This window comes from Dendrobates tinctorius, unplaced genomic scaffold (genome assembly GCF_039654945.1).
Source record: "Dendrobates tinctorius isolate UK_male_01 unplaced genomic scaffold, ASM3965494v1 ptg000196l, whole genome shotgun sequence".
NCBI lineage: Eukaryota > Metazoa > Chordata > Amphibia > Anura > Dendrobatidae > Dendrobates > Dendrobates tinctorius.
The window spans coordinates 24,105,388-24,132,111 of record NW_027361863.1 but is presented as its reverse complement, the minus strand read 5'-3'; the positions used below and the strand labels follow the sequence as shown (position 1 = coordinate 24,132,111).

Below are 26,724 nucleotides of genomic sequence, written 5' to 3'. Positions count from 1 at the left end.
TGGATGCTGGATATCTGTCGGTGAAGGATACCGGTGTTAGATATGGATTTTGCATTTGGATGTTGGATACATCTATGTTCGGAATGAGATGAAACATATTTCTGACTTTGGGCAATGTAAGTTATATATTGGCGAGATATACATCATATATATTTACTTTTTAAACTAAAACTTATAGCTGGGAAAACAACATCCAAAAATACAAAAACTGTGCAAATGAAGCCTGAGCGCGTTGCCACCTCCAAGGGGTCGTGTTTACGGGTAGAGGGGGATGCGTGGTGCGGAGGAGACCTCCCCGCTGAAGCTTTTCTTAGGAATGAAAGACCGTGAATCCATCCAGCAAAGCTGAATAAAGCATTTTACTTCCTCCATAACCCCACGTCTTCCCTCCGCGCCGTGTCCCCTCACACAGTCGTATCACCAAAGATGAAGAAACATTAATACTCAGAAAATGTTCTGCTCTGGTTGACTGCAGACGTCTTGTGGAGGGACGGGGAGTCTTTGAGTTTGGAGAAATCACTTTATAAAGGGTGATTTCATGATGTCCCTGTTGTTCTGCTCTTACCTGAATGAAGACGTATTCGTCTTGTACCACCAAGGAATTGGTATCGATAAAGCGGGAGAAAGGGCCGCTCCTCGTCGTCTCCGCACACTCTTGGATCCTGCAGGTTATATAATGTGCGTCTGTGGAAAAAGGGGGGAAAAAGGCAAAGCATGATCAGCAAAAACGCAGACTATTCATTGAGGCATATATGGTCATAGAACGGCCACAGACATTCGTTGAGGTTACGGTCGGACATGGACCTTTCCGATAAAGCTCAGTAGAAGATCTGGCTACAGGAGGTGCAGAGGGAGCAATACCCAGACACTGGATCTTCATGGGCCCTATTTTAATGGAATCTGTCCATTATTTTGCCACTTTGTAGAAAGTGGTATAATATATGGCATGTCATGGTCTTTGGAAGTGCATTGAGCAGCAAGGTGGTGTGCTGGTAAAAGGGGGAAAAAAAAAAAAAAACTCTTTTAAATCTTCTGCCTGAGCGAGTGTGAACGAGCTGAGTGTGAGCTGAGTGTGACCTGAGCGTAAGTGCGAACTGTGGTAAGTGTGTGACTTGAGATTCAGTGAAGAGGTATTTGGAAAACCTATAACAAATACCTGTGAGTTGCTGAATTGTAGGTTGCTGAGTGCTTTCTACCTGTTCAATTTTTGGGGGGCTTGGGGGCTTGTTTAACCTATTTTTTCTCTCTCCAGGGTTAATCTCTTATTTTACTATCTGTGTTTTTAAGGGTTAACTATATTGCATTTAAATGTTGAGGTGTAACTATATTCACAAGGGGTTAATAAAGGGTGGGAGTTCATACAGTAATTAAGGGTTTATAAGGGGCAGCTGGTTGGAGCTCAACTCCTTTTGGAAGTGCATTGAGCAGCAAGGTGGTGTGCTGGTAAAAGGGGAAAAAAAAAAAAACTCAAATCTTCTGCCTGAGCGAGTGTGAACGAGCTGAGTGTGACCTGAGTGTAAGTGCGAACTGTGGTAAGTGTGTGACTTGAGGTTCAGTGACTTTGGATTCAGGGCGTTTCCAAGGGAGGTCTTACTGAATTGCTGTTATATTATATTAATACTTTTTTTTTTTTTAATTTATTTTTGCTTATCTTATTGTCTGGTGCAATCCCCATTAGGATGTGCTGCACTATTGCCAATGCCATCCAGTGCACGTCTTGCCGTATGTATGAAATCCTTGAACAGCCGGTCGAGGGTGCATACTGCTGTGCGAGATGTGAGCACGTTGTGCATTTGGAAGCCAAGATACTGGATCTAAATGTGCAGCTGGCAACACTGAGAGCCATAGACAATATGGAAAGGAGTCTCCTGCTCACTGAGCAGACGCTCAATGGGATAGATGGGGGGGGGATGCTAGGTTGGAGCTGCAGGACAATGAAGCAGCTAGCTGGGTGACAGTTAGAAGGCGGGGTAGAGGGAAGAGCACCAGGGAGGCTAGTCCTGATCTGGCACACCCCAATAAGTTTGCTAAGTTGGCAGATGAGGGGAGTGTCGGTGCAGGAGTAGCACTGCTGCAGCAAGGCATGTCCTCTGAAAGCCGGAGGAGTGTCTGCTCCAGTAAGGGGGGAAATAGGAGAGCAGGGCAGGCCAGACAGGTGCTGGTAGTGGGAGACTCAATTATTAGGGGAACAGATAGGGCAATCTGTCACAAAGACAGGGATCGTCAAACGGTGTGCTGCCTACCTGGCGCTCGAGTCCGACACATCGCTGATCGGGTTGACATTACTGGGAGGGGCTGGTGAGGATCCAGCGGTCATGGTGCACATTGGCACAAATGATAAAGTTAGAGGTAGGTGGAAGGTCCTTAAAGATGATTTCAGGGAATTAGGCTGTAAGCTTAAAGCAAGGACCTCCAAGGTGGTATTTTCGGAAATACTTCCTGTACCACGTGCCACGCCAGAGAGGCAACGGGAGATTAGGGAGGTTAATAAGTGGCTCAGGAATTGGTGTAGGAAGGAGGGGTTTGGGTTCCTGCAGAACTGGGCCGACTTCTCAGTTGGCTACAGGTTCTACGCTAGGGACGGGCTGCACCTCAATGGGGAGGGTGCAGCTGTGCTGGGGGAGAAAATGGCTAGAAGGTTGGAGGAGTGTTTAAACTAGGGACGGGGGGAGGGTATACCTTTTATAGGAGGGGAAGACAGTGCAGATAGAGACCTGGGCACAAATAATGACATTGGGGGTGGGGGTGGCATGGGGGGTGGGGTTAGAACAGTTAATAATTTAAGAAAGAATAGAGGTACAGAGAGATCCATAAAGTGCATGTATACTAATGCCAGAAGTCTCGCCAACAAAATGGAGGAATTGGAGTTAATGTTGTTGGAGCATAATTATGACATGGTGGGGATATCTGAGACATGGCCGGACGAGAGCCATGACTGGGCGGATAATTTACAGGGCTATAGTCTGTTCAGAAATGACCGTACAAATAAGCGAGGGGGAGGCGTGTGTTTATATGTAAAATCATCCTTAAAACCCATCCTTCATGATAATATATATGAATCTAATGAAAATGTAGAGTCCCTGTGGGTAGAGATAAGGGGAGGGGGGAAAAATAATAAATTACTGATAGGGGTTTGTTATAAGTCTCCAAAAATAATGGAAGCAACAGAGAATATCCTCATAAAGCAAATAGATGAAGCTGCGACTCAAGGAGAAGTCATTATTATGGGGGACTTCAACTACCCTGAAATACATTGGGGAACCGAAACCTGCAGCTCCAGCAAAGGTGATAGGTGTCTGACAACGATGAGAGACAATCACCTTTCACAACTGGTTCAGGACCCAACAAGAGGGGGGGCACTGCTAGACCTAATATTACCCAACAGGCCAGACCGCAGATCAAATGTAAGGGTTGGGTGTCACTGGGGTAATAGTGATCACAAATTAATAAGTTTTCATGTATCCTTTAATAAGATGTGTAGTAGAGGGGTTACAAGGACACTAAACTTCAGGAAAGCAAATTTACAACAGATGAGAGATGATCTTGGTGCAATTAACTGGGACGATATCCTGAGACATAAAAATACACAAAGAAAATGGGAGATGTTTATTATCCTCCTGAATAGGAGCTGTGCACAATATATACCGTATGGGAATAAACATGCGAGAAATAGGAGGAAACCACTATGGCTAAATAGAGCTGTAAGGGGCGCAATAAGAGATAAAAATAAAGCATTTAGAGAATTAAAGCAAGTAGGTAGTGATGAGGCATTAAGTAAATACAGAAGATTAAATAAATTCTGTAAAAAGCAAATCAAGACAGCAAAGATTGAGACAGAGAGACTCATTGCCAGAGAAAGAAAAAATAATCCCAAAATATTCTTTAACTACATAAATAGTAAGAAGCTAAAAAATGATAGTGTTGGCCCCCTTAAAAATAGTCTGGGTGACATGGTGGATGAGGATGAGGAAAAAGCCAATATGCTAAATGACATTTTTTTCAACAGTATTTACACAAGAAAATCCCATGACGGATAACATGATCAGGGATAGAAATTCTCCGTTAAATGTCACCTGCTTAACCCAGCAGGAAGTACGGAGGCGTCTAAAAATCACTAAAATTGACAAATCCCCGGGCCCGGATGGGATACACCCCCGAGTACTGCAGGAATTAAGCACAGTCATAGATAGACCATTATTTTTAATCTTTAAAGATTCCATAATAACAGGGTCTGTTCTGTACCACAGGACTGGCGTATAGCAAATGTGGTGCCAATATTCAAAAAGGGGACAAAAACTGAACTTGGAAATTATAGGCCAGTAAGTTTAACCTCAACTGTGGGTAAAATCCTGGAGGGTTTTCTAAGAGATACTATACTGGAGTATCTGGAGAAGAATAACCTCATGACCCAATATCAACATGGGTTTACAAGGGACCGTTCCTGTCAGACTAATCTGATAAGCTTTTATGAAGAGGTAAGTTCTGGACTGGACCAAGGGAATGCAGTGGACGTGGTGTACATGGACTTTTCAAAAGCTTTTGATACGGTGCCACACAAAAAGTTAATACATAAAATGAGAACAATGGGGATAGGGGAAAATATGTGTAGGTGGGTTAAGAGCTGGCTCAGGGATAGGAAACAAAGGGTGGTTATTAGTGGAGCACACTCGGACTGGGTCACGGTTAGCTGTGGGGTACCACAGGGGTCAGTTTTAGGCCCGCTTCTTTTTAACATATTTATTAATGACCTTGTAGGGGGCATAGAGAGTAGAGTTTCAATATTTGCAGATGACACTAAACTCTGCAGGGTAATCAATACAGAGGAGGACAATTTTATATTACAGGAGGATTTATGTAAACTAGAAGCTTGGGCTGATAAATGGCAAATGAGCTTTAATGGGGATAAATGTAAGGTCATGCACTTGGGCAGAACGAACAAGATGTATAATTATGTGCTTAATTGTAAAACACTGGGCAAAACGGTCACTGAAAAAGACTTGGGTGTATGGGTGGACGACAAACTCACATTTAGCGGCCAGTGTCAGGCAGCTGCTGCAAAGGCAAATAAAATAATGGGATGCATTAAAAGAGGCATAGATGCTCATGAGGAGAACATAATTTTACCTCTATATAAGTCACTAGTGCGACCACACTTAGAATACTGTGTACAGTTCTGGTCTCCTGTGTATAAGAAAGACATAGCTGAACTGGAGCGGGCGCAGAGTAGAGCGACCAAGGTTATTAGGGAACTGGGGGGTCTGCAATACCAAGACAGGTTATTACACTTGGGGTTAAGTAGTTTGGAGAATCGAAGGCTTAAGGGTGATCTTATTACAATGTATAAATATATGAGCGGTGTACAAAGACATTTCTAATGATCTTTTTACTCTTAGACCTGTGACGGGGACAAGGGGGCATCCTCTACGTCTGGAGGAAAGAAGGTTTAAGCATACTCACAGACGCGGATTCTTTACTGTAAGAGCAGTGAGACTATGGAACTCTCTGCCATATGATGTTGTAATGAGTGATTCCCTACTAAAATTTAAGAAGGGACTGGATGCCTTTCTTGAAAAGTATAATATTACAGGGTTTATACACTAGTTTCCTTAGTGTTGCATTGATCCAGGGAGCTAGTCTGATTGCCGTATGTGGAGTCGGGAAGGAATTTTTTTCCCCAATGTGAAGCTTACTGTTGCCACTTGGGTTTTTTTTGCCTTCCTCTGGATCAACATGTTAGGGCAAGTTAGGATAGGATATGGGTTGAACTAGATGGACTCAAAGTCTCCCTTCAACCTTAATAACTATGTTACTATGTTACTATGTAAAAGGAGGTCAAAAAAAGGCAATGGCAAAAAAAACTCCAAAAGTATCAATACTTAACTGATTAATCCCCCACCACTCATGTGCTACCTTTCCGGTGGTCCCCGATGGCTCCTTTTTACTTCTCTGCTCTTGCCATCTACCCTGTGATCTTGGTCCCAAGGGATTTTTTTTGTTTTTGGCCATTTGATCCCACTGAACAATTTTTGGTTACCCTTTTACAAACATGTTTGTATCCCAATATTGCATTTTCTTATTCCTCAAATGCATCTTCAAGGAAAAAATGACTCAAATTTGCAAACAGACCTTTAAATAATATATTTCACCGTGTTGTGTATACAGCTCCTTTGTGTCTCTGCGGTAACAGGCTACAAGGACACCCATAAGCACAAAAAGGAGATCCAGTATAGAGTGCTAATACAATTTATCCTTTATTTAAACTCACTTAAAATAGTTCACAAAATGATCATACAAACAATTCCTAATAGATTAATAAGGTCACTACTTGTCAATAAAAGGGGAGGTGACCAACATAACCGGACCTAAGACTCATATAGAGAGTGCCAATGCAAATCCTTCCCTATAGCCTACAAAATCTCATGTCCCCAGTACCAGCCATGTCCAAATTAGACTATTATAAGAGAAAGTAGGATAGCGCTTACATGCGTGATGGTTTCCTATATGTGGTGTCCCCAAGCGCCCCGACGCGCGTTTTGTCCCTTCATCAGGAGGCGAACACTGGGTGGATGGGGTGAGCTCATTAAATAGTGTAGACAGCCAATAGCAAGCTCCATATAGGAGGTGTGTGTCATACAAAAAGTTCCGTGTCTATTGAGATCACTTCCGGTGTCAATTGCGCATGCGCTTGCTTAGGAAGAAGTAGGAGACAGATAGGAGAGAGCGTGACGGCAGGATCAGACTACAAGGTTGCAGTCTGTTACCATGGAGGCAGACAGCTCTGCAGAGGAAATTTTCAATGAAGGCAACTTTTATTCTTCTTCTTTATTAACTCAAAACAAGCCCATCTATTAATCAGTGACCGAGCTGCAATCGCTCCATGGCTCACTTCTATTGACTACATGTCGTTACCTGATTGAAGAACACAATTTGCTCTCGGAGGAATATTTCATTAATTTGTAGGTTGTCAGTTTAGTAATGATGAACAATGAAGCTTTTAAACCATGTACAATACTGATTTACAGATGTATCTGGGCTACAGGTCTGAGATTGATATGACGAGGCTCCATAACACAGGACCGTAGCCTCCCCCATGTGCACAAGACCCCTATGCTACCCAGTGGGACAAAACTATTCCGCCAAGTTTTGGAAAATAATTGCTCCTTAGTTTTTTTTTTAGGGGATCTAGAACAGTTTGAGCAAAGTCCTACGACCACATGGAGGTGCATTATCTCTGTCGTCTGTATTCTTCCTTTAGCTCCTTGCTCCCCCTGATTGTAGACAACACGAAGCAGCAGAACAGCAAACTAATCACATGGAGACAATAACGATGAAATGTCTGGATGCATTAAAGATTTTAATAACTCACCAGAGCCTACAACACAATTAATTGGCCTCACATGGACAATATCAGTAAACTGCCGTAGGCAAAAAACACCGGGATATGGCTGTTATGTGATCTTGCGCAATTACAAGTGAAATGCTGCGGAGCCCGATATATCTGCGGAGCCAGACCCATGGAGAAACTTCAGCCACAAGTGGTCCTCAAGCTGGGGTTCAAGGTTTAGTTAGAAAAGTTCAATTTGGGCTAAACTCAATGAGGCCAATGTATCATAACTTCCCCCAGAACCATATTTGAAGGTTTACTTATTGGAAGGGTTGCATCAATTCTCGCAAGTGCAAGGCTTGTCAAATATGAGTTCTCATACAGTTGGTCTTCACCCTTGAGAATACTCAAGGGTGAAGCTCAACTTTTATCAGATCCTTTCAGGGAGATTGGAGAACGCACCCAGTATTTGAAAGGTCACAACTTCAAGTCTTGTTCCAGTTGCCTGATTGATGGAGTCAAGGCTGATGACGCAACATCCTGGTGTTATGGCAAAATGTTGGGGAAGATCTGTCTTGCTGAAGAACTCCATGAGAAGTCAGACATGTGGTCAAGGAGTTTTGGCCAGAATGGTAAATTGCACCTGAGTCCTGGTGCATGATGGAAACCAAATACCACTTAAAAACTAAAATTCAGAAATACTGTCATTGCTAACACAGCCTCCAGGAACACATTCCGGCAAACATTAATTATGGATTAGCAGATATATTGGTGCTCAGCTTGAGATGAAGCAATACAAAATTGTGAGCAAAAAAGCAGGAAGAGCTAAATGAAAGCGGCACTCACCACCGGTCCATTGTGGTCGTTACTCGAGGAGAGAAGACACAAAGAGGTAACTAAAAGACAGCTGGTTCAGAAGAAGCGCAGTTTATGTGAAACAGCGGTCGCTTGCTCACTTCTTTGTGTCTCCTTGAGTAATGACCACAATAAAGTGCTTCCTTTTTCACGCTCTCATTTATCTTTTATCATTTATCCTTTCTTGCGCCACATAAGATGCTCGTGGCAGCGAGGAGTCGGCCGTTACATGTTTTTGCATTGAGGCCAATCAGCTTTAAATGATGTCTCTACAAAACATTTGGAAGGACCAGAGGGATTCTAAAGACATATTAATATGTACATGGAGTATATGGAGGGCACCTCTGATGTGTCCACCTTTACCCATACGGCAGTGCCCCTTACTGCAAGTACCATCTGTACATTGCTTATATGCAGTGTTGTCCTATATGTACTATGTTACTCTGTGCATTTTTTAGCTGTCTGACTTAGAATATCAAATCAGTCACTGCATATAGCAATAGCAAAGGAAAAGGGGACATCTATTGGGTTCCCACCAAGCAATTCTAGCAATTCTCATTGTACACTTCTACTGTGGGTGACTTTCAGAGGAAAACCACATGTATGTGGCAGTGATAGTATTCAATTTCTATAGTATATAGCAGGGGTGGGGAACGTATGGCCCCTGGGCCGATATCATCTGGTGCGGCTCGCAGCCACTTTACCCGTTTTTTGGCTGCGGGTCCTTTAATTTTTCAAAGGGGCGCGCGGAAGGCCACTATATGGCCCGGCACCGCCCCCATCGCTCATTCAACTTATCGGCATCAGACGCAGATACAGTTGAAAGCAGTGATGGAGAAGAGAGCATCAGATGACGCTCCCTCTCCCATCACTCCCCCTCTGCTTGTGACTCAGCGGGTGCGCAATGATGTCACTTCATCATGTGTCACGCTGTACCAACAGTGGAGCCGATGAGACCGAAGCAGAGCTTGGAGTAGCAGGGGGAACAAGGAGGAGGGGTGAGTATTTTGTGAGTGTGCGTGTATGCATTATTGTGTGTGTGTGTGTGTGTGTGTGTGTGTGAGAAACAGTTTGTGTGTGTCTGCATCATACTGTTTATTGGGGGAGCTGCACCTGCATTATACTGTGTGTTGGTGGGGAGCTGCACTGTATTGTGTGTTGGGGGAGTTGCACTATACTGTCCATTGGAGGGAGCTGCTTTATACTGTGTGTGGGGGGAGCTGACTATACTGTGTATTGGGGGAGCTGCACTATACTGTGTGTTGGTGAAGCTGCATTATACTATGTGTTGGAGGGAACTGCACTATACTATGTGTTGGTGGGAGATGCACTATACTTTGTGTTGGAAGGAGTTGCACTATACTGTGCGTTGTGGGGAACTGCACTATACTATGTGCGGCAGGAGCTGCACTATACTGTGAGTTGTGGGGAGCTGCAATATACTGTGTGTTGGGGGAGCTGCACTATACTGTGCATTGGGGGAGCTGCACTATACTGTGCGTTGGGGGAGCTGCACTAAGCTGTGCATTGGGGGAGCTGCACTATACTGTGTGTGGGGGGAGCTGTGCCTGCACCATACTGTGCATTGGAGGGAGCTGCACTATACTGTGTGTTGGGGGAGCTGCAGTATACTGTATACTGGGGGATCTGCACTATACTGTGTATTGGGGATCTGCACTTTACTGTGTATTGGGGGAGCTGTGTCTGCACTATACTGTGTGTTGGATAGAGCCGCACTGTACTGTGCATTGAGAGAGCTGCACTAAACTGTGTGTTGGGGAGCTGCACTATACTGTATATTGGGGGATCTGCACTATACTGTGTATTGGGGGAGCTGCACCATATTGTGTGTGGGAGGGAGCTGCACTATACTAAGTGTGGGAGGGAGCTGCACCATACTGGGTATTGGGGGAGCTGTGCCTGCACTATACTGTTTGTTAGGGGGAGCTGCACTATACTCTGTGTTGTGGGAGCTGAACTATACTACTGTGTGTTGGGGAGAGCTACACTATACTGTGTGTGGGAAGAGTTACACTATACTGTGTGTGGGAGGGAGCTGCACTATACTGTGCGTGGGAGGGAGCTGCACTGTACTGTGCGTGGGAGGGAGCTGCACTGTACTGTATGTGGGAGGGAGCTGCACTATACTGTGTGTTGGGGGAGCTGAACTATACTGTGTGTTGGGGGAGCTGAACTATACTGTGTGTTGGGGGAGCTGCACTATACAGTGTGTTGGGGGAGCTGCACTATACAGTGTGCGGGGGGGATCTACACTATACTGTGTGGGAAGAGTAGCACTATACTGTGCGTGGGAGGGAGCTGCACTATACTGCGCGTGGGAGGGAGCTGCACTGTACTGTATGTGGGAGGGAGCTGCACTATACCATGTGTTGGGGGAGCTGCACTATACCGTGTGTTGGGGGAGCTGAACTATACTGTGTGTTGGGGGAGCTGCACTATACTGTGTGTTGGGGAAAGCTACACTATACTGTGTGCGGGGGGAGCTACACTATACTGTGTGTGGGAAGAGTTGCACAATACTGTGTGGAAGGGAGCTACACTATACTGTGTGTGGAAGGGAACTACACTATACTGTGTGTGGGAGGGAGCTGCACTATACTGTGCGTGGGAGGGAGCTGCACTGTACTGTATGTGGGAGGGAGCTGCACCTGCACTATACTGTGTGTTGGGGGGAGCTGCACTATACCATGTGTTGGGGGAACTGCACTATACCGTGTTTTGGAGGAGCTGAACTATACTTTGTGTCGGGGGAGCTGAACTATACTGTGTGTTGGGGAGAGCTACACTATACTGTGTGCGGGGGGAACTGCACTATACTGTGTGTGGGGGGGGAGCTGCAAGTTAATTAAATGTTTGAAAAAATATATAGTTGGCTAATGTTTAAGTTAACAATTTTGTACGGCCCCTGAACGCTATTATGAAATTCCAAATGGCCCTTGGCAGTAAAACGATTCCTCACCCCTGTATATAGGGTGTAGCAATGCCAGGTAGACTAGGCTTAAATCCTAGCTCTGTAGGCTTTGACTAGTATACCTAGCTGGCTCTGCATATAAACAAGTTAGGTGTTCATCAAAGTCAACCTGCTGGGGAGGCTGAGCAGACTGGATGTGTTTTGGAACTAAAGAGAGAAACAAGCCAGAATCCCTCTCTGAGAAGAGTCTCAGACTGTGGGTGCCAATCTACAAATGTCACGAAGTGAGTCAACCCAACGGGGGGTCGGTCAGCGAATGGCGCAACACACTCACAATGGGATGGAAATGGGGGGGAGGAAGGTCATACTGATAGGGAAATGGGGGATGGTCACCACCTGAGCTCAAACCTGAGCCTGTCCCTGCACTCCCCTAACGCACAAAAAGTGGGTCCTCCCCCCACTGTCATCAGGAACCTCGTCCCTCGTTGTCACCTATTACTGCCCTGACTAGTGCACTGGCCGGCAAGGGGCGCTAGCCTCACCACTGCAGATAATACAACACAGGGGACAGTGACAAACATGAAAGGGACAGGGTAAAAACACATTTTAGCTTTAACTTCCTCTGCTGCAAAGCACCGCACAGCAGGATAAAGGTGCCAGGATCACGAACTCACAAAATCAGCTGATACACCACAGCAGCCAGCGAGCTCCTTCCTCCAGGCTCGGTCACTGTAGATTGCTGTATCACCGACAGTCGGTGATGCATCAGATGACCATTTAAAGGATGGTGGGAGTGGTCACCACCCATGTCAGCTGACCTAGCCACACTGCAGTTACGGCTCATTGTCAGTGGGGGGGGAGTGACATTAACCCCTGCTGGTCCTGAAAGGAAAAAAGCTATATTTAAAACAGAATGGAACCAGAGCTGACACAAATCCAAAAATGGATCGTGACAACAAGTGTCAGTGGTTGCTATGGACAATAGCTCTTTTGTTTGACCAAGCTGGGGCTAGCTTAGCCTTGTATGAGTAGCCAGAGACTGTTCTTTTTAGTTAGCGACTGGACAAGGCATTTATGTTTGAGTTTGCGTTGGTGCTGTGAAACCTGTGGAAAGCATTCAAAACTACAAGTGTATGTACCAAATCTGTATTAACTGTGTGAATGCTGCCTAATGCCTACCAGAGAGAGTAAAACCCTACAAGGGATATAATATGTGACCTGTATGTGATCTGGTCACTATGAGGCACTACTTTAGTAATCATCATTTCATTTCTTCCTCTTCTCCCTAAAAAAGTTGTATGGTTTTATCTTCCCATCTCTACAGCTAAAGTGTGAGCTGTGATGTCCTCTCAGTATCCAGATTCAACCTAAAGCAGCAGCTGCATTCCCTGCCTCGGCTTTTATACAGGTTCTGCTAGTTCTTCTTCATTGGCTGTTCTATACCATGAGATGTGATGATGGGGGAAGCCTGTGCGGTCACATCTGAGATCATTTGTGCTTTCTCTGTCTCGTGCAATCTTCTGCAATTTGACATTTTTTTGTGTGAATCGAATCACAATTGTTTGAATTCACCAGGTTTGATTCTCGCCAAATTGATTCACTGATCTCTAGGGAATATCCATTTTATGCTAACTCTGATGTACAACTTCATGATCCGCTTTTTATTTTATCGCTTAGCGCACTGTGCCGGATCTATCGCCGTAACCCCAGCGTTGCAGACCCACATCGGCTCAACGTAAAGTCGGCTCTTCAAAAGAGATTTTTAATCACAAACCAGGGTCTAATCTGGAAGAAACGTATGAATTGTTCTAAAACCACAAAGACAAAGCTCAGATTACTGCAGCGCTAAAACCAATTCTAGATGTGAAAGCTTCCGACGTCTGGAGGATCATAAAGGAAAGTTATGGAGATAGAATATTGCAGAGTGTTAAACTAAGATACTGCACTGCAGATGTGCACATATCAAATCCATCCGGCCTCGTATCCCCCTCCCCCACCGATAACATGTATCACCGCTCCCATGATTATTGATCACCAGCAGCATAGTAATCAGTGCATCCCACAGGCATTGATCGAATGTGACGGCTCCAGTGCAGCTCATCCCTGCGGACGTCATCACACATGGAGCTGGACAGCAGCTATGCAGTCTCTAAATACTCCATGTAGGAAAAACAGGGATGACAGATCGTAAGGGAAACTCAATAACAATATTGGAGCAAGAGGGGGGTCTTAGAGGGTGTTAATCAGCGGAAAATGACCTGTTTAAATTAGGCTTAAGTGTTGCATTTATTCATTACTGAAAATGTTTTTTTTCCATATCATAATCTGCATTAAAAGAAAAAAATTAGCAATCTTGACATTTTCAAACTAGCCACTAGGGCTTTTATACAGTCTTACTTTCTGCCCATTTTCAGTAGGCTCATTATCATCAGAGGCAGGATTACAATGACTGATATCTCCTCGTCAGGAAACATGACTTATTGTTTTCTGCGCTGGTCCCACATACCTAGCTCTGCTACATCTCCTTGGTTTTGTGAATGACATGCCCAGCCATGATCCCCCCTTGCAGCTCCTCCCCCCCTTCACAGCTGCGTGTGTGATTCCAGCCCCCCATTCATTTCCCCTGCTATACAGCTGCAATATGAAGCCAGTGTGCCAGCAGCCCCTCTGAGTGGTTTTATGACCCTAAAACTGGTTGAAAACAGTCTGAAGCACATGGCAAACCAAGGCTTCTTTGTCCTTGCAAACTTAAATATCATAGCACCGATTAATGAAAGAGGTGGGAAGCTTACAGTTTTGGCATCTGCATCGGTAGAGCTGCCCATTGGTAGGTTTTGAAACTCCTACGTCCAGCAGGAGCCGAGAAACGGATTTCGACCTGACCGAGCTACACAGCCACTCCATGTGTAGACTTAATAGAAAGCTAATCTCAGAACAAGAATAATGATAGTCCCGCTGTCACTCTATGAGGTTTCCAGCCAGAGATATGGAAGTAATAAGGTTTTAGTAACATCTGAAAAGAGGAGTGCATTCCATAGCTCCGCCCCCTCAGTGAAGTCATGGGACAGGGGGTATAAGATTATGAAGCCCAATTAGGAAGTGGTCTTTCTGCCAGGGGAGCCAGCTAGTGGAGGTTGTTCATTTTGATTTGAGGATTTGGGAAGGTTCCTCTCCTGCAAACCACATGACTTACCATTGATTGAGATATGTAAGTTCTTTCATCTTTAATCCATTGTTATTTTGTAATTGCTTGTATATAATGCATCTGTCTCATTTGTAACATCTTTTATATTTTTTGTAAACACTTCCTATCCTTTTTGGAGTAAAACTATAAAAATTTACTAGCTTTGTTTTTCTTGCTCTAAAAGTATTGCCACGTCCTCTGGAGCTAAAACAAACTACGCTACTGTGGGGTTGGCACCTGACCTGATATTAATCCTAATATTAGACCTAGGAGCTGGTGGCAGCGAAGTGTCCTGGGCTTTTGGAGAGACTCTGGCAGTGACGGACGGAGGTTATTTACATGTATTACCCCACCTAGGCTTGGGGATATTCATCGCCCTCCCTGCAGAGTGCCTAATAGCCAGTACACGGCAAGGTGGCCCTTCTGGCGACTACTTATCCTAGGTGTAGTTCCCTAACTGACCTGAGGGTAAGGGGGATGCCAGAGAGCTGCAAGTTCCAACCCAGAACTGGAAGGTGGGATATACAAAGATATCCCCCTTGGAATTCACGACACCTCTATATACAGTAGATAACACAGGATCCACCATTCACATTAGGTGATGTCACAGCTCACCTCCTCCTCCTCCTGTACAATGACTGATAACACCTCTATATACAGGGGATAACACAGGATTCACCATTCACAATAGGTGATGTCATAGCTCATCCCCTCCTCCTGCACAAAGACTGATAACATGTTTATATACAGGATCCATGACTCACAATATGTGATGTCACAGCTCTCCTCCTCCTCCTGTACCATAACTGATAACACCTCTATATACAGGGGATAACACAGGATCCACCACTCACAATAGGTGATGTCACAGCTCATCTCCTCCTCCTGTACAATGACTCATAACACCTCTATATACAGTAGATAACACAGGATCCACCATGAATTACAGGTGATGTCACAGCTCACCTATTCCCTCTCCCTTGCCTGACTTTTGCACTCACACATTAGATGCTCAGATACAATACATAGGGTCTGAGTCGGTTGATCGCTGCTTATGTACATGTGTTGTTTTCTGAAACAACAGGAAGTTAACCTCTTAAACAGCCCCAGTGGCTGACGTGAGAATTACAGTATTAGTACTTTTTATTTTTGAAACAATTGAAAAAATAAATAGACTGATCACAAAACCTGAATGACGCAATATGTCACTTTCTGAAGATAACTCCAGATTATAAAGAAAATCCGCCCATTGCGACCAGCACCAGGAGGCTTCCAGGACTGAGGCGGTTTCAGACCAGTCTTCCAAGGCTACGAGGTCTCCTCTGTCTTTATAATAAGAGATGTGAGTGATAAAGTCTATGGCACCGAGAGCTGCTCTAAGGGGTTCGTTGTGGGCCGCACACGTGGAGCCAGGATCTGGGGGTCTGAAGATCTCAGCCGCTCAATAGTCATCTTGAACCACAGTGACCACAGAACAACAAGGGTGAAGATGACGAGAACCAACGCAGACCTCAGTGGCTATCCGGTGAAAATAACTTATAACTCATCCACTGGAGAGATGGTGAGTTATTGATCAGTGGGGGTCCGACCACAGTGGTCGATCTTTAATCCCTGTTAGAATGGAGCAGGACTGCACATAGGGATAAAAGTGACCCATCAGGGAGAGCCATTCCCCATTCTGCCGATCGGTGCATTTCCCAGTGTTCGGACTTCCAGTAATCAATAAGTTATCGTTTATCTTATCAGCGTGCCATCTGTGTTTTTCTGTTATGGACAAAGAAAGAATGAAATTACAAAGCTTCTCCTATATTTTGCAATGTTATACACGGACGGCACACGGACGGCATACGGACATCGCACATATTGCACTAAGACGGCACACGGACAGCACACGGACGGCATACAGAAGGCACACGGACATCGCACATATTACACTAAGACGGCACATGGACAGCACACGGACGGCATACAGAAGGCACACGGACATCGCACATATTACACTAAGACGGCACACGGACAGCACACGGACGGCATACAGAAGGCACACGGACATCGCACATATTACACTAAGACGGCACATGGACAGCACACGGACGGCATACAGAAGGCACACGGACATCGCACATATTACACTAAGACGGCACATGGACAGCACACGGACGGCATACGGACGGCACACGGACATCGCACATATTACACTAAGACGGCACACGGACAGCACACGGACGGCATACAGAAGGCACACGGACATCGCACATATTACACTAAGACGGCACACGGACAGCACACGGACGGCATACAGAAGGCACACGGACATCGCACATATTACACTAAGACGGCACACGGACAGCACACGGACGGCATACAGAAGGCACACGGACATCGCACATATTACACTAAGACGGCACACGGACAGCACACGGACGGCATACAGAAGGCACACGGACATCGCACATATTACACTAAGACGGCACATGGACAGCACACGAACGGCATACGGACGGCACACGGACATCGCACATATTACACTAAGATGGCACATGGACAGCACACGGACGGCATACGGACGGCACACGGACATCGCACATATTACACTAAGACGGCACATGGACAGCACACGGACGGCATACAGAAGGCACACGGACATCGCACATATTACACTAAGACGGCACATGGACAGCACACGAACGGCATACGGACGGCACACGGACATCGCACATATTACACTAAGACGGCACATGGACAGCACACGAACGGCATACGGACGGCACACGGACATCGCACATATTACACTAAGACGGCACATGGACAGCACACGGACGGCATACGGACGGCACACGGACATCGCACATATTACACTAAGACGGCACATGGACAGCACACGAACGGCATACAGAAGGCACACGGACATCGCACATATTACACTAAGACGGCACATGGACAGCAGACGAACGGCATACGGACGGCACACGGACATCGCACATATTACACTAAGACGGCACATGGACAGCACACGAACGGCATACGGACGGCACACGGACATCGCACATATTACACTAAGACGGCACATGGACAGCACACGAACGGCATACGGACGGCACACGGACATCGCACATATTACACTAAGACGGCACATGGACAGCACACGGATGGCACACGAACGGCATACTTATGGCACAAAGACCGCACACGGATAGCACAGAGAAAACACATGGACGGCACACGTACGACACAAACACCACACACATAGGTGGCATACAGACAGAACACGGACTGTGCACTGTACGTGTTTTTCACGGACCCATAAAGCTTTATTGGCCACTGTCATTCCCACTGCCAGAAAAAAAACGGACACGTGAACTGCACCATAGATTATAATGGGTGCGTGTGATATCCATGAAAAGAACAGATCCCACACCTACTGCAAACACGGACATGTAACGGGGCCTCAGGTGCCGCTTACAGGACACAGTCATAGCTGCCGATGCAATGTGACCAATAATGCAGATTTTTAACTACAGGTCATTATTTTAGGACTTTTATTTTCTGAAGGTCCGATACTTTTTTGTTTCCTAACATTCTGATCTCGGCATGTAAATGTGACGTTTTGGAAGCAGATAAACATTGGCATGTCCTCAACATGTCCTCATCCCCGGTATATTCCTTGCTGTCCATAGAGATGAAAGTTTTGAAGGACTCCGGGTTTGGATGAAAACTTTGTGCACAGAACGTGTTCCAACTGATTGATCAGGGCCCCGGGAAGTGCTGACAGGTGTGGGGCTGCCGAAAGCTGGAGAGGAGCGGCAGGAACGCTCTGCCAGATTGTAATGAATTTCATGACATTTCATCTGATCTTTTCAGAGAGATGAACGGATAGTTTCCAATTGTTGCTGAAAGAGGAAAGTTTAAGATGTCCAAAAAGCAAATCCAAAGCGCGGTGCCAGCTTCTCCGAGCTATCGGCAAGTTTGTGCACATATATCATCCACTTGAGTGCATTTCCGTCTACACTAAATTACAGTATTGAACACTGGTCAAAGGCCAGAATGAGCCCGGCACCCTACATAAGCCTCAAAAAGGGACTTCTGAATTGCTTTTTATATGGTTCACCCCCCGAGGGACACAGATATTGGGAGAGTGGTACCAAAAACCCTAGGTGGTCCTCAAAATCACGAAGACCACATACCTGTGTAGGTAACAGCAGGTACGCAGGATGCAGTGACGAGACGCGAGACTGAGTTGAACTTTGGCTAGAAAACTTTTATGAATTTAAGCCGCTAGGGCTATGCTAAGCAACCAAAAACAATAACAGCTATTGTCCTCGCAGGGACTCTGCACAAACAAACACTTCAAAAGAGAACACGACTATCCGGCAAAAGCCGGTTGCTATAGGGCCGCGATATGGTCGACTACGGGTCCTTATTTCCTATAGTGTCACTTATCCGTCCTGACGTCCCTCGGCGTCTCTGATGAGGCTGCGTTGGCGTCGCAGCCGCTGGGCCCAGCTGCTAAGGATTTGTCGTAGTCTTCGGGCGCCCGGCGCCCAGGAGGAGTTGGGGCACGACAGGCCCTGAGGAAGTCCTTTGATGAGGTAAACCCCTGTAGAAACAGCGGGGTTCTGCTCGTAAGCGAGTTCATTGAGACTCCAGTCTCCAAGCAGGGTTGTGTCGCAGATACCAGGAGTGGCGGTTGGTTGGCCACGTGCACGGCCTGGGCCTAGGCAAAGAGTTTCTCTGTAGGCGGGGAGTAGGCCCCAACTGCCGACTGCAGCAGGGTTAACGTCCACTGCGGCCAATGATGAAGAGGCCGCAGCCGCGGGCTGGAGTGAAGCGGCAGCGGCTGCGAGGGGCGGCGGACCAGCCACAACAGGCTGGAGCACAGCGGTAACAGCTGCGGACGACCGTGGGCAGGAAGTGACCCCGGATTGGAGTGAAGCGACAGTCTCTTGTTGGTAGATTCGGCGCTTACTCTCCACAGGCCACTGTAAGTCTCCCCTCTGCCGATGGTCTCCTCTCTGGTCAGCGTCTTTCACTCTGGCTCTCTCAAACTCCCACAGTCTCTTGCTTCGTGTCTGCCGTTCCGCCAACTGATTCCCCTGCGCGCTCCCTGTCCCTTTTATACTCGCCCCTCCCCTTGCTGTCCTGTCACTCTCAGCAGTCCACTCTCCTCCTTTGGTCCCCGGGTACTGTTCCTTTAGGAACCTAGATGGCGGTCCCCTTGGTTCCGGCCTGGACACTCTGCGGGGGCCCTCCTCCCTACAACTGCAAGAATTGCTATTTGGGGTATCACCATCACCATCTGACCTCTTGAATTGTGGTGTTTGCAGGTATGCAGGATACAGTGACGAGTCGCGAGACAATTTGGTGCTTTCTAAAATAACGTTTATAAGACTAGAAGGAACTTTCCTCAGTCACGGCCTGATCACCAACAGGGGTAACACGGGTTGCCCTCGCAGGGGCTCTAGACAAGCAAACACAAATAGGTAGAACACGACTATTTCTGGCAATAGCCGGTCACTATAGGGCCGCGGTATGGCCGACTACGGGTACTTAATTGTAAAGTCAACTTAGCTGTCCAGACGTCCCTCGCCGTTCGGGTTGGTGGTCTTTCGGCGTAGTAGTTGCTGGGCCCAGTTGCTGAGGCGTTGACGGAGTCTTCGCGCCCTCCGGCGCGCTGGTGACACTGGAGCCCCACAGGCCCCGGCCTGGGGCAAGCGGTAGCGATGGGTGGTGGCGAATGACAGGCCACCTGCGCAGCTAGCGGCCGCAACGGGGAGTCCACGGTCAGCAGGGTCCCGGCCCCTGCTGCGGACCGGAGCGGGACAGTGGTGGCACGGTACTTGCCGCGGTCACGGGCGAGAGTGGGGCGGGTGGCGGGGAACAGGCCGCAGCCGCAGGCTGAGGGGAGGTGGCAGCGGCCACGGGTGACCGCGGGTAGGCTACAGCCGTGGGCTGAGAAGAGGCAGCAGCGGCCGCAGGTTGAACTAAGGCCGCAGTAGCCGCGGGCTGGAGCGGGGCAGCAAGTCTCGGCCGGTCGCCTTGGCACTGTCCCTCTGGAGTCCTCAGTGAGCGTCCTCTCTGGCACTGGTGGGTCGCTCTAGCTGCCAGTCCCTCCAACGCTCTCCTGCAGTCTCTGTCCCCGTCTGCTGACTCATCGTCCGGGGAATTCCCCGCGTCTTTTTTACTGGTCCCTCCCCCAGCCCATCTGTCTGTCAGAACATGTCCGTCCCCGAATTCTGTCCCCCGGGGACAGTTTCCCCCGGAACCCAGATGACGGCTCCTTTGGTTCCAGCCCGGACACTCGACGGGGGCCGTTCCTCCCACAGAGTCATGCCCCTAGTATATACAGTGTTGGAAAGCAACGCCCATGAGGAGCTGCACAGTGTCCATCTGACAACTACATGCATAGATGACCTTGGGGGTCATTCAAAGGAATTTGGAATTAATCTTCCTCCTTTCTCATCCATCATTGAAGACTTGGTATAATCCTCAGGATATTCCAGAACTAGGATGTTTCCAGAGAAGGAGACAACTTTTAATTTTCCTATCTAGTGCTGCCTTGCTAGCCCCGCCCCTGCTTAACCACGAACAGATCTCATTGGATAAAATACAACAGCTTTAAATCCATTTCATATCTGTCTTGAGAACTAAAACATACTGTATAGTAAAATGTATTTTATCTAACATTTCACAGGGACAGAAATATATTCTGTGGGTGTAGGAGACAAGACCCTCGATATTACCTAAATAACCACTTTGACCGATGGTTGAATATTTATGTCTCCTTTAATATTTTATAGGCATATAATATGCAACAGTCGTTCCAACACAGGGACATGTGACCACTGCAGCCAATTACTGTCCACCGTGGTAAGATGTTACAGCTAATGATTGGCTGCAGTGGTCACATCTCCTTGAGACAAGACGCTATTGTTTCATCAGGAAGAAAAATTTGGCGGGACGAGAAGCCCGACATCATGGAAAAAGGAAGCAGCCGGGGATTAATAACTTGAGCTTTACTTCTTTCATTATTTATAAATGGGTTATTCTTTATTTTTATTCTGTATCTTTATGAATCTAGTCTAAGAGGAGAATGTATGAAATTTACAAAGGAAATGAAGAGGATCTGTCATGGGTTATAAATATGTAGATTTTTTAATCTGGTGTAAATGCAGCTGTCCTCCTGAATTTGGCGCCATTTTTCTTTTCTTCCTATGCCTCTCCATTCCAGAGATATGGCCCCATGTTCCCTCTTCTAGTTTTATTATCCAAATGGGCGTGGTCTTCAAGAAGATGTCAACATAGAATAGTGATGACCACACCCAATTGGGCTAAATAAGGATAGATATATATGCAGAGAAGAAGAGGTCATATCTCAGGAAAGGAGAGGCACAAGAACAAAAGAATAACATCATCAGATTCAGGAGAACAGCGGGGTTTACACCAGGTTAAAAAAAGTGACATATGTAAGGCACAAGACTGGTCCTGTCTATAGGAATCCAGAAAATATGATTTCTCAAGTCACCTTCTTGTCTCAAATTCTTTCTCCCTCTCTCTGAGAAGACTGAATGACTCGGTAGGGCCACCGTTTCAGCACCGTTTCAGCACCGTTTCAGCACCGTTTCAGTTCCTTTGGCGATTATCACCCATTTTTCTGAGATTGAGGAATGGTTTATCTTCTTAAAGTTTAAATAAAGGAGGTAGCCGGAATAATTTGCCGGAATAATTTGCAACAAATGTGTTACAAGTTGCTCTCCTTGTGAAAAATGTAATACAGTTGACCTCATTGAGACATTTATGTGATGGATCCTATTTTTATTTTCGGTCCTTGCACCCTTATTTCATCCATTTTTCTAAAAAAAAAAAAAATATATATATCCAAACGTAGAAGCGTCCATGTTCTATGCTTTTTATCTTGGACCTTGTGGCTTGGTGAGTTTCATATGCAATATGTGATGAAAAGTGGACGTCTCCATTTATTCATTTTTGCTCACATTTGTCCATGTGAACAGCCCCATAGACTATAATGGGAAGCACATGTTCAAACCACGGAGAAAACAAAACGGACATCTGAATAAGGCTTAACACTCAGAAAATAAAATAGAAGCTTAAATTTGAGCAAAAATTTGCAACATTTCACTTTTTCTTATTACTAAATGTGGTTTACTCAGTTTTTTTTATATTTATGTCATTTTTGTCTTGTCCAGATATTTTAGACAGATTCATGAAATGCAACATTGCAAAATTTGGTGCAACTTTGCCCCAATCCCTTCCCCCCTCCTCTCCAATTTACCCCGAAGTGATTTTTACATACACAAGATTTATTTGCATTATTTTGCAAAACATGCGACTTTTCCAAAAACTGCATAACCTGATACAAGCATAAAAAAGACAATTTGGAGCTTTGTGCAAGAATTGAGGAATCGGCTGCATCATTTTGATGAATTTGGAACAAAAAATAAAAAAAGTGAGTTAAAAAACACTAATGATGAACTGGACCCTTCATCTCTTTGCGGGCCGCACTCACTTTTCTCATCACTTTTATAATTTGGTAATTGATGATTAGAGATGAGCGACTTTGCCTTTTTTAGGGTTGAGTCGGGTTTCATGAAACCGACTTTCACAAAAGTCGGGTCGAACGAAATCGGCCGACTATAGGGAAAAGTCGGAGGCCGACTGAAACACGAAACCCAATGCAAGTCAATGGGGAAGCAAAGTTGGCAGGGAGTGGAGGACAGGAAACACACCTACAGTGCCCATTTCAATGCCAAAAACACCAATTCTTATACAGTATTATGGCCACCACATTGTGCACCCTACAGAGTAATGAGCCCCATATATTTCTCCACACAGAATAATTGGCCACATATAATGTTCCATGCAGTATATGATGAGCTCCACATAATGCTACAGTATATGTTGGTCCCCATGGATGAAGCTCCACTGTCTTATGGGCCCAAATAATGCTCCAAACATAATGGGCCCCATTTCTAATGCTCCAGTGTATAATGGGCCCTGTAAATGCTGCTCCAGTGTCTGATGTCCCCCATTTGGAATGCTCCAGTATATGATGGGCCCCATTTTTAATGAACCGAGGCATGGTATGTGAAAAGAGCTCCATGGAGTTATCTTAAGTGTGTGCTGCCGCATCCTTCACTTTTGATGTGGGTGAAGGACACAAGGAAAGGGGTTGCTCATGACCTGAAGCCTGCACTGACGACTCAGTGCTTGGATTTTTTTAAACTTCAGAAGAGTAGGCAATAGAGCTGAAGGCCGTTTCAGCAATGTAAGGTAACACCAGTAAAAGGGAGCCTTACAGGCCTTCCGGAGCTACACCATGACGCAGGCTCAACACCTCCTGCCCTAGCTGCTATTGTGTTTTTGGCACTACCAGCAGATGCACCACCACCACCATCACTAACAGGTGGCCCCCCACGCCCACGTCCCCGTCCTCTTCCACCATACTTCCTCATGTTTTTAAAAATGGACCCAAAATACCAGCAGATATATGGTACTGCATCAGAAGTGTACAACTCTATACAGTCTAGGGATAACAGTATATTCTTCCGGAGTCACCCTCACACGCTCACTCAGTCTGGGTTTGACCATAATAAAAAATGTTTCTCAAAAAGGTACTGGATAACAAGATAGCAAGTCTATATATTTTAGGGCAAAATTGAAATCTCCGTATACATAGTCCCGTAGTCACTCTCAGACGCTTACTCAGTATGGATGTGACCATAACACTAAATGTCAAACAAAGGTACTGTATAACAAGATACAAGCTGTATCGAGTATAGATTAAAAATTGGTATCTCCGATTCACCGTCTATATAGAAGGCAGAAACCACACACGCTCACTCATTATGGATGATACCTGAATAAAAAATTTTGAACAAAGGTACTGTATCAGTACATATCAGGTGTATCCAGTCTAGGGGTAATTGTAAATTTCCATCTACGCTTCCGGAGTCAGACACAGACACTGACAGTATCAGTATGTTTTACACCAGAATTTAAAAAGTAGAAAATGGGAAAGGTATTCGAGGAATACACCAGTATACAGTGTTGTGGTACTTTTAAATCTTCGTATATATTTCAATTTCAGTAAGCCAGTCCAGACTCTCCACTACTGGAAACTACATGGATACAAGTACAGATGGAAAGTTGAGTGTTTGCAGAAATTTGGGAATTTCTCATCGCGGGAAAACCTCCTGGTAGATGTTGCAGAGGCAATGCAGACTGTCAATTACTGTGTCTGTGGAGACAGCGAAAACGCTTCTTTGTGAAGAAAGGATATCGCAGTAGCGTGGATCACATCACCGTTACTCGTCTCCATCAAATTGTGATCACAGGGAGAGATGTAGACATGGTCCTCACTGCCTATCATGATGTGTCTGGGTATTTTGGAGGGCAAAAGTTAGAAGTCACAGGCCGTAGGCGATTCTATTGGATTGGCATGAGAGGAGACATTGAAAAATGGTGGCAGGAATGTCACACGTCTGTGACTATCACAACTGTGAAAGGTGATCATAAAGCACCACTGCATCCGCTTGTAAGTTGACGTCCATTACAAATGGTAGCCATTGATCATCTGAAGGTAGAGGCCAGCAGGTCAGGCCATAGCTACATCTTAACCATCATCGATCAATACACCAAATTTCTAGTGGCCGTCCCTGTGAAGGATTTAACTGCCCAGACTACACAGCGGTGGAGCAGGGAGAGGTAAGTATTGCATCTTGCAAGTGCTGTGGCCATGACCAAGCAGGGGGGGCACACTCATGGGCGACGGTACAGGCACAAGGCCCCTCATAGTACGCTGGTGTGACTGACGGCGCGTGGACCCCCCCACCGTCAGAGACACTGTGTTGTACTATGAGGGGCCCTGTGCCAGTGCAGTCGGCTATCAGTGGGCCCATCCACCTGTTCAGAGCAACGTCACTTGCCTGGGTGTGCCAGGTGTTGACCCCAGCCCTTGGGGGGGTGGGCAGCCCAGTTAGGGAGGTTTAAAAAATGGCATATGTTGATGTGTAGGCTGGACATTCAGCAGCTGTAAATGGCGAAATTGGGCAAGTCAGAGGAAGAGGAGAACAAAAGCGAGGCAGTTTTCTAGCAACCTAGGTGTCATCAGGGGAAGGTGGGACAAAATCCTTGGAAACCCATGCATAGTTCATTTTAATGAAGGTTAGATCATCAACATTTTGGGTTGACAGACGGGTCCTTTTTTCTGTCAGGATTGATCCAGCAGCACTGAAGACTCTTTCAGATAGCACACTACCAGCAGGGCAAGCGAGCTCCTGTAAGGCATATTGTGCCAATTCAGGCCAGGTGTCCAGTTTAGAGGCCCAAAAGGGGAATGACTTGTGAGGGAGAACATCGATATGGGAGGAAAAGTAGTTTGTAACCATAGTTGACAACTGCTGTCTCCTGTCACTTTCCATCGATGCAGTATTAGCAGTCGTGTGAGTGGTACTTGAGAAATCAGTCCACAACATGGTCATGAAACCCGTGTCCAACGCCACTTCGGATGTGTGCACCATGAACACCTCTTCCATGTTGCCCCCTACAGCTCGTGGGAGAAACAGCACCACTGCTGTGTGCTGGGAAAGCCTCAAACAAACGGTTTACCAGAGTTGCTTGTTTATTAGCCAATATTATCTCTAGGTTCTCCTGTGGCATGATGTTGTGTAATTTGCCTTTGTAGCGTGGATCGAGGATGCTGGCCAGCCAGTAATCGTCATCCTTCATCATTTTGGCAATGCGGGGGGTCCCTTTTAAGGATCCGCAAGGCATAATCTCACATGTGGGCCAATGTTCCAGGTGTCAATAATGCACTGCGCGTGCTGGGTGGATGAGCACTTTCTGGAAAATCCACATCCCTACAGTTATGCACAAACCCTGTACCTGACCTTGGAACACCAACATTTTCTCTTGGCCCCTGAGAAGCATCCTCCTGCCCAAAATAATCATCCCCCTCATCCTCCTCCTCCTCCTCCTCTTCTTCTTTCTCCACCTCGTCCAGGACAGTTCCCTGACCAGACAATGGCTGACTTTCTGCAATGCTTGCCTCCTCCTCCTCCTCCTGTTCCTCCTCCGCTGCAGACGCCTGTTCCTTAATGTGCGTCAAACTTGGCATGAGCAGACGCATAAGTGGGATGCTCATGCTAATGATGGCGTCATCTGCGCTTACCAGCCGTATGCATTCCTCAAAACACTGAAGGACTTTACAGAGATCTTTCAGCTTTGACCACTGCACACCCGACAATTGAATGTCTTCCCTCAAACTGCCTGGCCGTGTATCCTCCCACAAATGCATTACAGCCTGCCTCTCTTCGCACAGCCTCTCAACCATGTGCAGGGTGGAGTTCCACCTTGTTGCAACGTCTATGATTAGGCGGTGCTTGGGGAGGTGGAGCGATCGCTGCAGCTTCT

At 46.2% G+C, this 26,724-nt stretch overlaps 1 protein-coding gene across 2 annotated transcripts in view; it reads right to left on the bottom strand.

Annotated features, from left to right (window-relative positions):
• The window catches only part of SORCS3 (sortilin related VPS10 domain containing receptor 3), an 812,800-nt gene that overhangs the window by 173,106 nt on the left and 612,970 nt on the right, over nt 1-26,724 (bottom strand). For both annotated transcript variants that reach the window (XM_073553075.1, XM_073553076.1), the window contains exon 7: nt 566-684. In XM_073553075.1, coding sequence (XP_073409176.1) covers nt 566-684 — 119 coding nt within the window. The remainder of the gene's footprint in view (nt 1-565; nt 685-26,724) is intronic.